Source organism: Columba livia, chromosome 20, assembly GCF_036013475.1.
Source record: "Columba livia isolate bColLiv1 breed racing homer chromosome 20, bColLiv1.pat.W.v2, whole genome shotgun sequence".
Taxonomy (NCBI): Eukaryota; Metazoa; Chordata; class Aves; order Columbiformes; family Columbidae; genus Columba; species Columba livia.
In genome coordinates this window covers 2,533,711-2,546,900 of record NC_088621.1, presented here as the reverse complement: position 1 = coordinate 2,546,900, position 13,190 = coordinate 2,533,711, and the positions used below count along the sequence as shown (strand labels likewise).

Below are 13,190 nucleotides of genomic sequence, written 5' to 3'. Positions count from 1 at the left end.
AACAGGAAATATTTATATTCCTTAAAACAGTAAATGAGTTAAAGATACATGTATTTAAAATTAACAGCTTCAGTTGCGCTGTTTTGTATACAGCTGACGCTTCTCTAAGTGAGGGGCTGAAATTGCAGAGATGGATTTGATGTTGAAACCAGTAATTGCTCCGTGTTTTTTTACTCGAAAGAATACTCCACTTTAATTACTCTAAAAATAGCGTAGTTAAAAATACTAGCTTTGAAATGCTTGAAAAAGTGCATTTTATTGCTCAGTAGTTTCAGAACTATGTTGAAGATCTGGGGTTATCCCGTGTGTAGACTATGATAAATATTTGAAGTGGCCAACACGTGATGCACATTTACAGCTACAAGGTAAATTTTGTGCACTCAAGATTGAAACTGGCTCTTTAGCATATGAGGTTGATTTACCACTATGTACCAGAGTGACCTTTCACCAGCAGATCTTTTGTAGCTATATTTAGAACATGGCAATAATACATTTAGGGTACATGTAGATGCGTGTTTAAGTGTGTTTCCTTTTCCTTCTGCGGTCCTTTCCATATCTGCTCAGCCTGTTTACATTTCTTCCCCCTCTTTCTGAGGGCTCTGTGGGGAAGGCTTCCTGGGCGCTAAAAATCTGTTCCAGTTGGTTTGTTTACTGATAGAAATATTAAACAACCGTGGAACTTCTTCTTGAGGCCTGTTATTTCAAATAAAAAGAATTAGCTGATGCTTTTATGCAGAAGGTTGGACCACGCGCGCAGGGTTTTCATTTCTATCTGTTAAAATAAGAACTATTCCGTTTATAATCGGTGCTACTTCCTGTTAGATGCTGAGAAATGCCAGCGTTTTTTCTGCTCGCGTTTCCTAGAAGCAGGGTGTTAATTTCTGCTTAATATATTGGAAAATGTGTCTTCCTTTTCCAGGAACCGATGAGTCCCCGGAACCGCTGCCAATCCCAACATTCTTGTTGGGATATGATTACGATTTTCTGGTGCTGTCCCCGTTTGCTTTGCCGTATTGGGAGCGGCTGATGTTGGAACCTTACGGATCTCAGAGAGATGTTGCGTATGTTGTGGTGTGCCCTGAGAACGAGGCTCTGCTGAACGGAGCAAAAAGCTTCTTTAGGGATCTGACTGCAATATATGAGGTACATTATTTATGGCAGTTACCAGTGAAATGGACTTTTAAAAGACTGTTTCTAATACCTACTCATAACTACTTATCAGGCTTGTCTCAGACGATGTAAATGCTTGCACAGAACACTGTCTGGGGAAGCTGCTAGAAAGGATTTTAGGAATGGGCACTTGGAAGATAAGGGTTGTTCATGCTGCTCACCATTCCTTTTAGTAAGAGCTGGTGTGAGAGTCTTTATCTGATAAACGCCACTCAGTGGTAAAACTCTGTATTACCACTTTAATTGTTTTAGCTACATTTAATTAATGCATTAAATGCATGTATTACTTGGATTGGGATTAAGATTAGAACAGAGATGATGTATCAGCCTGCTTTTTCTTGCATTTAGGAAAACCTGGAAACAAACCATAAAATCACTATTAATCACTGGTATAGTATTCTAGAATTGAAATGTTACTTTGGAATATCACCACTAAACTATGAGTCTTCGGTCTCTACATGTACGCTCCTTTGTGTCATATTTAACAGGCTTACAAATTCATTATCTTCAATCTTCTCTTCTTTGCAGTCTTGCAGGCTTGGGCAGCACAGACCCATCTGTAAGTTATTGCCCGACGGGATCATGAGAGTTGGTCCTACTGCTTCAAAGAAACTTTCGGAGAAGCTGGTCACGGAATGGTTCTCCCAGACAGCTAATGCCAACAATGAAGCATTTTCCAAACTCAAACTATATGCCCAAGTTTGCAGATATGAGCTGGGTATGGTATTATTTTTAGTGTGTCTTAATTCATACGTTTACCTCTTACTCCATTCCAGTAGAGAAGAAGCCATAGTGTTCATTCCGTGAGTCTTATTGTTTGTTGCAGTTTTCTGGTTTTAAGCTTGGGGAAAAAAACAAAGGAAAGAAAGAAATCCGTACCCTCCTATTTATTAAGATATGTGCTAAAATGGCTCATTATCATCCAGCAGTGTCTTTGGGAAACACAGTCTTGCTGCCTGGCAGTGACTTTTGTCTTTTTTGTGTTGGCGACTTAAATTGTGAAGCAGTGTTTTCTAGCAATTCAGCACGTCTGAAAAAACTATTTTGAAATAGATTTCTGGATATTTCTGAGAGAGTCTTAGAATTTAGAAATTGGATACAGGTGTATTGGGAGGTAAAATGTAGGCTAAGGTTTTGCTCTTTTGTTAAATTTGTTGACTTATACAGACGCTTAAAAAAAGTTGCAATATAAAATTTATGCTTTTTTTTTCTGGTTATAGGTCCTTATCTTGCTTCTCAGCCTTTGGACAATTCTTTACTATCCCAAACCAATCTGGTCCCTCCCTCCAGCCAGCCGGCCCCTGCTCTGCCCGCGGTGACGGCCGGCGCTGGGAATCCCAACACTCCATCGGCTGCTCCTGCCGCTCCCGCCAGCAGCACCGTGACAGCAACATCCAACAGCGCCATGTCTTCTGCCGCTACCACCGCTAATTCCACGCTGACCACCACTGCCCCAGCGTCCTCTTCTGCCACTATAGGCAGTGGGATGCCAACAAACAAGCCTTCTTCCTTTCCGCCTTTTCCCAGTATGAACAATACGGCTCCGGCCTCCCTGCCCGCGCAGGCTGCGACGGTGCAGAACGGGCAGGCGGGAGGGCAGCAGCAACAGCCAGCGCTGCAGACAGCTGGGATGGCTGGAGATGCTGCTTCAGCGCCTGCACAGCCCCATCCAGAGGTTTCTGAAAGGTAATGAACTGCAGAGTCAAACCTGCTTTGGCTAAAAAAAACCCCTCAGCTCACTGAATGCTGCTCTCGTCCCCTCAGTACCAATCCTGTATTTCTGTTCTAGTCGCCAGGCTGCTTTTTAGGGGGAATGAGAGTTCACTCGTGGTGGAGCTGCACTTTTTGGTTCCAGTCTTAGCTGCAGTTCTAATTGCATCTCAGTGTCTGCTGCGGTACAAAAATAAACTCTGTTTTTTCTTCCCTCTTTAAAGACAAAAAAAATCATCAAACTACTCACTTCTATATTTTAAAGGGGGTTAGTGAGAATATGTAACCACCATCTTAAAGTTCTGCTTTCTGTTATCAAAGTTATAGCAGTAAAGACAGCTCTGACAGAGAGTGACCTTGTCGGTGTGCTTGTTCCCCGCTTGGAGCGAGAGAACTTTGTGCTGTTCAGCTTCTGTAGTAAAGAAGGCTGAAGAAAAGACAGGCAATACTGAATTGCTGATAAGCTCGCATAAAAAATAGAATAAAAGGACTTTTTTACACCACAGTTGACTTAAAGGTCTTTCAGATGAGTATTTGGCAATTAGATCTTAGTTTTAAAGTAAAATAAATAATTATAAACCTCGGCTTTTTGTAACTGGTTTCAAAATTTCATTTCCAGCACTATGGATCGTGATAAAGTTGGAGTCCCTACAGATGGAGATTCACATGCTATCACCTATCCACCTGCAATTGTGGTTTACATAATTGATCCTTTTACCTATGAAAAAAAGGATGAGAACAGTAGCTCATCTAGTTTGTGGACGCTTGGACTTCTGCGCTGCTTTTTAGAGATGGTTCAGGTTCTTCCTCCTAATATCAAGAATATCATTTCTGTGCAGGTGAGCCAACGTTTATAGAAACATGCCGAACACAGTATCTTTGGGTGTATTGTGGAGGCAATAACGCCCTGGAGGTGAAAGTTCTGTTTGCTTTGTAAACATTACTTAGAGTTCCACAGCTGTTAAATCGTTAAGATTGTAGTTTTCAGAGCAGTTTGGGTGTTCTTAACCAAAGCCAAATAATGTAGTAGATTCCAAAACTCATCAGTCTTATGTCTGAGGAAACTGAGTGAAGTACAGGAAAGCTGCATGTCCCATCGCTGGAATCGGATCCGCCAGCCTGACCCCACTGAGCTTTAGGCAGCGCTCCTTGCTGATGGATGGCTCACCTAATGCTGTCAGCAGCTGCACAGCTCCTTCTCAGGGCACCTTTTGGAGGAATCTTTTGGATTCTCCTCTGAACAGATTCTTCTTTCTCTCTGGAGAAAACTTCAAGGAGTATAATTGCTTGAAATCCCACATAACTTTGGAAGAAGTGGCAGGAGATATCCGAGAACCAGAGAAATTTGATTGCAAAGTAGAATTCTAAAAGCACTGTACCCAAATACTATCTCAAAAGCCACTTAATTTGATGATGAAACAGTAATTATATTTTTTTTTCCCCTCTGTAATCCGTTCTAGATTGTCCCGTGCCAGTACCTTCTGCAACCTGTGAAACACGAAGACCGGCAGATTTACACTCAGCATTTAAAATCTTTGGCATTTTCAGCTTTTACTCAGTGCCGGAGGCCTCTTCCAACTTCCACCAACGTGAAAACTTTAACTGGCTTTGGCCCAGGTTTAGCCATGGAAACTGCTCTGAAGAGCCCTGATGTGAGTGGTGTTCGTGTTGTGTAAATGTGAAGATCAGAGAAATGTCCCTGTTTATTAAATCACTGGTGTCTTTCACATTAACTAACTAGAGTTCTTAGGAATAATTGCTTCCTGAAACTTCACTGTCTGTTCTGTCATCTTTACAGAGACCTGAGTGTATTCGACTCTACACCCCTCCTTTCATACTGGCTCCTGTAAAGGACAAGCAAACAGAACTAGGAGAGACTTTTGGAGAAGCTGGCCAGAAGTACAATGTACTTTTTGTAGGCTACTGTTTGTCTCACGATCAAAGGTGGCTCCTTGCATCCTGTACAGATCTCTATGGAGAGCAGTTAGAAACTTGCATAATTAATATCGATGTACCGAACAGGTAAGAGCAAAACTGTTAAATTAATTTTTAGCATGTATGTTATCTTTCAGTGCCCTGAACAATTAGTTTATGATGCTGTAAGAATAACTCTTGACTTTTGTAGACTTATTATATTCCAAAACTAGCTAAAGAAAATGGGTATTTTCCGTATTACGTGTGTATTATTCTGTGTTAAATTTCTAGAAGAGCATGATTTGGTTTAGTGTGATTGTTGAGTGGTTTTGTATGTGTGTTCATACACACATCCCTCCTTACACTGGCTTTTTATGTCAGCGTTTAATCAAAAAACCCCAAACAAACCAAAGTTGCAATTGATGTATTTCAATAGTGATTTTCTTGGGTCCTGTCTATATTCAGGTCTATAGAAGTAAGAAGTTCCAAATATGGCAATAGAAACTTGTTGCAGATGGGTTCTAGCTTTGTTTTCCCTTCTTCCTTTGTTCTAGAGCTCGCAGGAAAAAGGGCTCTGCCCGCAGACTTGGGCTTCAGAAACTCTGGGAATGGTGCCTGGGACTTGTGCAGATGAGCTCTTTGCCGTGGAGAGTTGTAATAGGCCGCTTAGGAAGAATAGGACACGGGGAACTAAAAGGTAATGTTAGCGTTTTTAGAGTCTGAAACTTGATTTGAAGCTTGCATTTTTCAATAATACAAAGTGTCTGTCCCTATTTCTGGAAGAAAACCCAGAGATTTTTAGAGTTCCTTTTCGTATTCAAAACTTAACAGACATGAAGTTTGCACCTCACACTATTGTACGTAAGATGTATATTCTGCAGCAAGCACCGTTCTTCTAGACAAACCTATATCCCTTATGTCCTCAGACTGGAGTTGTTTGCTGAGTCGCCGAAACCTTCAGTCCCTTAGTAAGAGACTCAAGGACATGTGCAGGATGTGCGGGATCTCGGCTGCAGACTCTCCCAGCATTCTCAGTGCGTGTTTGGTGGCAATGGAACCACAAGGGTCCTTCATTATTATGCCAGGTATTGGAGAAAACTCTCCCTTTCCCTTTTTTGGCAACGGAGATAATAGTTTGGGTTTAGCAAAACTAAGGAAATACTTGAATTCTCTTTCGAAGATTCTGTATCGACCGGCTCTGTATTCGGACGCAGCACCACTTTAAACATGCAGACGTCTCAGCTGAACACCCCCCAGGACACGTCGTGCACTCATATACTGGTGTTTCCCACATCTGCATCTGTGCAAGTAGCATCGTCAACTTACACCACTGAAAACTTGGATCTGGCCTTCAACACAAACAATGGTTAGTAGATTGGATTTACTGGGGGTACTAATTGACAGGAAGCTCAACATGAGCCAACAGTGTGCCCGGGTGGCCAAGAAGGCCAATGGTATCCTGTCCTGTATCAAAACTAGCGTGGTTAGCAGGACAAGGGGCCATGGGCTTAAACTCTGCCAGGGGAAATTTAGGCTGGATATTAGAAAGCAATTCTTTACAGAGACAGTGGTCAGGCATTGGAATGGCTGCCCAGGGAGGTGCTGGACTCACCATCCCTGGAGGTTTTTAAACTGAGACTGGACTGGTAGATGGACTGGAGTTGGACCAAGGGTTGGACTTGATAATCTCTGAGGTCTTTTCCAACCCAGTCGATTCTGTGATACTTGTTTTAAAAACAAACCAACCAACCCCCCCTTGTTACTCCCCTTGTAATAAGACTGTTGATTCTCATGAACCACAAGATTTACATGGAAAATCGCTTAATTTCAGAACATGTTGTCATAGCTTGTACATAGGGAACCTGTAGAAATTCACTGTTGTTCTTTTTCAGATGGAGCAGATGGAATGGGAATCTTTGACTTGTTAGACACTGGAGATGATCTTGATCCTGATATCATAAATATCCTTCCTGCATCCCCCACTGGATCCCCTGTACATTCTCCAGGGTCCCACTACCCCCATGGAGGTGATATGGGCAAGGTAACTACTAAAGTTGAGAGTCGTGGGCGTGTTTTGTTTTTCTCCATCTGCTAATTTCCTTTTGTGGAATGAAGGGTTCCTATTAAAGGTTTTGAATCAGTGGGATATTGGATTGTGTTTGCAAGATTCACATAACGCTTGGATATTTCAAAACGCATTGTGTTTTGAAATCTACAGATAATTTCTATCAAGTTTGTGCTCTCCTAACCTTAAACCATTGCCTGTTGTTTCGCAGGGTCAAGGTACAGATCGATTGCTGTCAACAGAATCCCATGATGAAGTAACAAACATTCTGCAGCAGCCGTTGGCCCTTGGCTATTTTGTGTCAACTGCCAAAGCAGGTCCATTGCCTGACTGGTTTTGGTCAGCGTGTCCTCAAGCACAAAATCAGTGTCCCTTGTTTCTTAAGGTACTGTAAATCCAGCAGGCTGGGCGGGGAGTTGTGCAGGGATCTGAATTATGACAGTTATTACGTTTAAAATGAAGTTGCTGCATGTCTCTTGGAATACGTCTGCTTTTGCTTCAAGAGGTTGGGTTTTAAATTGTAGAGCTTGGGCTTTTTGTGTTCACTTTTTTTAAGGGAAGAAAAATGCTTAATGGAGTTAGCAAATATTCGGAAAGGTTCTGCTCTTCTCATGGTGTCTTTTTGGTCGTCTGGCCTCCTTTCTGGCTTTGGCTTTGTGCTGTGCTATTTTGTAATAGGTTGAGTTTCTAGACGGATCTCTGGTTAATGTTTTACTCCCATGTGGACTGGTGGTAGAGAGGGAGATTCACGAGTGTAATGTAATATCTCATTTACACTGGGTAAAAAAAAAATAAATGAAAGTAAATCTCTTTATGTATTGCACAAAGCATGAAAGCGAGGTTTTCCATGATGGCTGTTGCCAAGTGATAGCCATTGTATCATCTGTCTGGATATTGCCTGATCCTCTTATCTTTTTCTGGCACAGTCAAGACATACTTGGCACGTTTAAGGCCATACATTAGTCTACAGAGAAACTTTCTGTATTAACGTTTTTCACTTGTGACTTAAATAGCCATCTCTAATACTAAGCTTTATTTTCTAATGATATAGATACATCTTCTTCAGCCCTATTTGTGTCTGGATTAGCAGTTCCTCTTGGCCTAAGCTCAGCTGTGTCTTTGGTATAAGACATTTTTTTGAATAGAGGATTTATTATTTACCCTAAGCAGCTCTACGTATGGAATATAAATAAGCCAGTCTTACGGAAAGCAACTGAAATTCCAAGTCTGTATATTACTAGACATCTTCAGCTACTTGAGTTGCTTTTTGAATGATCACTTAATGTAGCAGAGGAATTTAAAAAAATCCTAGAATTTGTTACACTATTTGCACTGTGCTTTTAGGAGAGATCTGCATGCATTTCCCCTATATTCTGATGATTTCTGAGCTTGTTGATGGCCTAAGGGTAAGATTTGGTTTGGCTTGTGTGCCAGAGAATGGAAGGTCAGCAATACAGAGGGAAGGAGACGTGCTGTAGCTGAATGGCTCAGTAACTGCTGGCATCTCTTCTCCTTTCTTAGGCCTCTTTGCACCTCCACGTGCCTTCAGTGCAATCAGACGAGCTACTCCACAGTAAACACTCCCATCCACTTGATTCTAATCAAACTTCTGATGTGCTCAGGTATTTATGATTGATCACTTGCAAAAATATTGTGCATTTCACTTGTAATACTGCTGCAGTGAAGCTACATATTTATTTTTCTTGCTGTTAGTTTCTTCTTTGCGCTGCTGATATCCTTAGTACATCATAGAGACAATATACATTGCTGTGCTTTGATTAAAAGATGGCTTTATCGTAGAACGGTACAATTAAACATCTCTAAGCCCTTCTTTAATCAGTGGTGATTACAACTGAAAATATTTGAAAGACAATTAATTTCTCAAGCTAAAAGAGAATTCGAGGTGTAACACAAAGGTGGTGCATAAAGGAGTGGAAGACAGTTACAGATGAGCCAGGATCTTGCACATCAGTGGGAACACGGAAATGCTGAAGTACAAGAGTCCAGAGAGACTCATACAAGCATAGGACACTTGTTGAGAAAATGTTGGATTTTTTGGTGTCTTTTTTAGTATGTGAACATCTTGACGTTAATTAAGCATAGACAATTAAAACGACAAATTTCCACTGACAGAAAGTTTAGCTTTGAACTCCTTGTAATAATTCTGAAGGCGTGTTATTTCAGAACGTTGGCAAACCTAGTTTATGTTTTCAACACCAAAGAAACTGGATTATATTAAATCAGGACCGTAAAATACCAGTGAGAAAATCTGTTGGCTTGACGGAAGCTTGTTTGCTTTTCAGGTTTGTTCTGGAACAGTACAATGCACTCTCCTGGCTAACCTGTGATCCTGCAACCCAGGACAGACGGTCGTGTCTCCCGATTCATTTTGTGGTGCTGAATCAGTTGTATAACTTTATCATGAATATGCTGTGATCTTCATCTGAATTTTGCAAGACAAAAATGAGAAAAGGGATATTTCACTGCAGGACTAAGTTATAATTCTTCTCAGTGCAAGTTGTTTGTGATGGGGTATGAATCTTGTTACTTCCAGCAAATATTGTTTTGACTTGTGAGAGGGGCACCTGCTGCCCTGCTGGCTTTGAGTCATCGACTGTGGGGACGCTTTAGAATGATGGTCAGAAAGTGTATTATAACATTTTTAGTAGCAAAATTAACCATTTTTCCCCAACCACAGTATTTGTGAAGAGTAATGAGCCATAGTACCCAGTCATGGTTAATGAATATTAAAAGCATGGAAATGAGAAGAAACACGAGGAACAATAAGTTTCAACCTATGGCTTCGGAACATCAAGATGTTCTTGTATTGGATTATAGTACCTAGTATTCAAAAATGCCTGCATCTCTTATTTATTGTAAGTTTTTAAATGTATAAATTGTCTTATATTTCTTAACCTCTTTTATAAAAATTTTCCTAGAAGGTTTATACTGCCTTCTTGCTTTAAAGCAATTGGTCTAAAATATATGTAATCGTCTTAATTAAAAGTTGCAGTAGGTTGCTTTTAGAGTATTATTTTTTTGTAAGGGGTGGGTGGGGACAGTAAATTTGTATTGTCTTGATGTACAGTTTAAAGGGGATAGAGGGGTTAATGTCCATACCATTGTGTGTGGGGGATTTACAGCTAAGCTGTAGTTGCAGAGTACATGTACAGTAATGAAGTTCACTGTGTTTATATAAATTGAAAAGGTACCGGGTCTTACAGCATTTTATATCACACCTTTACAGAGTAACAATGGCAATATATAAGTGATATTGTAGGTGGTTTAACTTGTAGTGAGAATAAAATGAATAAACTCTTCAATTGAAGTTTGTCTTATGGTTCAGAGCTGTGGCTAGATTCTCAGATCTGTTTTCAGCATCCAAGTTTAAATATTACAAGAATATCCAGCGTGCGGTGTCGTTACCCAGATGTTCTTGGCGCTGTGGTGGCTGCGTTGTTTTCTTCCACATTAGTGATAAAATGTGAATCTGATGCGGAACACACAGAAAACCGATCTCATCCAAAGTCTCCTGGAAGGCTGAAATTTAGCCCAGCTCTAACCATTTTACAAACGCAAAAATAGTCAATCTTGACTTTAAGATTGGTGTGTGTTTAACTCAGATGTGGTGTATATAGATTCTCAGTGAATTCTGGTATTCAGATTTTATTCCACTAGTAAAAAAAAAAACAGCACGAAACCCTGAACGTTTTTCCTTTCTACCGCATTTTTGGCACTGCGGCGAAGGCCCCGAGTATCGGCGTGTGGCCTTCCCCACCTCCCCTTCCCAGGCTCTGGCTGGGGCACGTGCCAAGGAGGCTCAGCCCTCCGCAAGGAAGGGACTGACAAATCCAAGGCTTTCCTAAACCTCTCCCTTTAGCTACAGTCACCATTTTTTCTCAGTAGTTCCCTTCCTTTCTCCTCGCACATGCCAAATGTCTGATCCTGCTCGAAAATAGCCCCTACGGGTGCTGAAGAGCAACTGCATTTGCTTTTTCCGGGTTCCTCAGCTGACTGCCAGATTAAAAACTGAACTCGTGCAGCGCTCCCGTGAGCCTGCTGCACTCACCCCGTCCTGGGTCTGTGCGCGGTCTGTCTCGCCGCTTTACGCTGTTCAAGGGGCAAGGTTTAAGATCCGTTTGTGCACCCGCTCTTAATCCCCTACAAGGAAGAATTCGCTTGCATTTACTGAACTTACTGTGTTCATGAGAATCGTGTTTCGTAAATGCAAAATAACCTGCCTGAGATCGTTTTTCATATAAAGAGTCTCGCTAAATCATGTATATACAATATTAGCAACTTTTTTGGTTTTGTATAAAGTTGTACAATTGGTGATGAAAATTTTCAGTCATTTCTTCAAAATACCATGAGTGCAATCAGAAGCTGGTGTATTTTGATAAACAGAGTTAAAAACTGGGTCTGTGCATTACTTCATCCCAGTAATGGTAGTGCACCGCAGGTTAAACAGCACATTTTTGTCTTACAGAAGGTTTTTTTTTTTTCCCTCATTTGGCTGAGATTTTTTGAAGTGGAAATGTGCTCCTAAAACTGGAATTTTTCAAAGCATATGTCCTGTCTTTTGATTCTTTGTTTGTTTGTTTTTTGAAGCTGTGTTGCTAAGTGGTCATTTTTAACCCTGGCTCAGTTAGGCGAGTTCCAAGGGCTGGGGTTTGCTGTGGCTTTCTTTGTGTGAAATCTGATTTGTATTCAGAAAGGTAAGTGAATCAGCAGCCTGAACCTTGGTGTAATAACTGTATTCTGTTACCAGGACCACAGCCTTCCCTGTGAAACTCTCCAGCTGTGAAAGCTGCCAGTTCCCTCTCCCCCTGAAATGCAATTAAAGCGAATTTTAATATTATAACCACTAGAAAAGATTAGAAGGGCCATTTCTGGAGTGATAGTCACCGCCGGCAATGTACATATCAAACCTGCCAGCACCATGGAGCCAACGATTACATTGGGTGTTACTTTTTTGTGAGCTACTTTCGCTGAACTATTTTAAGGGCACATAATTAAGGTTCATAAATTGTCACAAGCCAATAACTTGGGTTCTTTAGCAAGTACAAGCTTAAATATTGGAAAATTTCAGCTCTGGCTTCTCAAAATGTCTTACAAGAAAACGTTGCTCCTGGCAGTGCTCTCTTAGGTAGTGGTGGAGTTTTACCTCCTTTTAAGAATCCCGTGGAAGAAGAACCTGAGATCCTTCCATTCCTATTTAAAAATACGTATTTTAGCCTGGTTATTACTGTATTTAAGCCATTTATCACCTTTGACTCACAACTACTTGAATCAGATTTCTGAGAACCCTCTTGCTGACCAGCAGGCTTCCAGTTGTACTTGCCAACAACCCTTCTGTTTTAAGTAGCTGTAACGTTTCGATCTTTCCAACATTTCCTGAAATAATGAAAAGCAAATGAATTCATATTTAAATCCTCAGCTATGTTCTTACTTAGCTGTCAGTTATGGCGCAGATTATTGTCTTTCTGTATTTACCTCCGCTGGTAATTTTAACTTCATGTGTTGCTATGAAGACTTGCAGATGTCTTTAATCAAGCACTATTTGTTAATACTGTAATATCAAAATATTATGTCGCATTATTTTACAGCTTTCAAAATTAAGAGTAAAATGGTTTTTTAAAATGCTATTGCACCATCTAATTTGCTGCACAACAGCACAGCATATCAGTCTGGTTTGATAGCAATGCTGCGTAAACAACGTTCCGATCTGGGTTTCTTGTGAGAATTCGTTAATTAGGTGACGTTGTAGTGACGTTACTGTCTCAACAGCCTCCAGCTGGGGAAGCTTTTTCTGTTTTGTCTTATTTTTTAGTAAAGGACCCAGGACTATGCTTCAAAGTTTTTCATTATTACTGGTTGTGGGTGTACTTTTTGTTTTCAGTGGAGTAAAGCTTAATTTACAGTAAACTAGATTTGGGACCTACCACAATCCTCAGGGTCACTTTTTCAGGACGTTACTCATCTGGAGCTTTAGGTTTATTTCTGAGCAAACTGGACGTGAGGACCTTGCAGAGCGCTCGGGTTGGGCTGACACAGCCTGTGGCCTCGTTACTGGACATGTCACCTTCCCCTGGGACCTTCTCCCACGGCCGAGTCGTATTTATCATGACAAAAAGACGAATATAAAGCGATTAAAGGAACAAACACTATTGCTGCCGAATGCCATAAACACTGAGTTGTACAAATTGTGATTGAGGAAATGAGAGGAAAAAAAAAAAAGAAAAAAAAAAAAAGGTTTATACTTTTTAAAAAAATTTCAAATGGAATAAATTATTCATGAAGCCTTGATTGTGGTGTCGCCTTATTTAGAGTG

At 40.7% G+C, this 13,190-nt stretch overlaps 1 protein-coding gene across 1 annotated transcript in view; it reads left to right on the top strand.

Annotated features, from left to right (window-relative positions):
* Positions 1-13,165, top strand: part of MED13 (mediator complex subunit 13) — a 51,253-nt gene extending 38,088 nt beyond the window's left edge. Inside the window, exons 18-30 of the mRNA XM_005511932.4 lie at positions 920-1,143; positions 1,699-1,888; positions 2,391-2,856; positions 3,500-3,719; positions 4,341-4,532; positions 4,679-4,902; positions 5,349-5,491; positions 5,721-5,879; positions 5,975-6,160; positions 6,687-6,835; positions 7,071-7,244; positions 8,381-8,481; positions 9,163-13,165. Of these exons, the coding sequence (XP_005511989.2) occupies positions 920-1,143; positions 1,699-1,888; positions 2,391-2,856; positions 3,500-3,719; positions 4,341-4,532; positions 4,679-4,902; positions 5,349-5,491; positions 5,721-5,879; positions 5,975-6,160; positions 6,687-6,835; positions 7,071-7,244; positions 8,381-8,481; positions 9,163-9,295 (2,561 nt within the window). The 3' untranslated portion in view covers positions 9,296-13,165. The remainder of the gene's footprint in view (positions 1-919; positions 1,144-1,698; positions 1,889-2,390; positions 2,857-3,499; positions 3,720-4,340; positions 4,533-4,678; positions 4,903-5,348; positions 5,492-5,720; positions 5,880-5,974; positions 6,161-6,686; positions 6,836-7,070; positions 7,245-8,380; positions 8,482-9,162) is intronic.
* Positions 13,166-13,190: the final 25 nt, after the last annotated feature.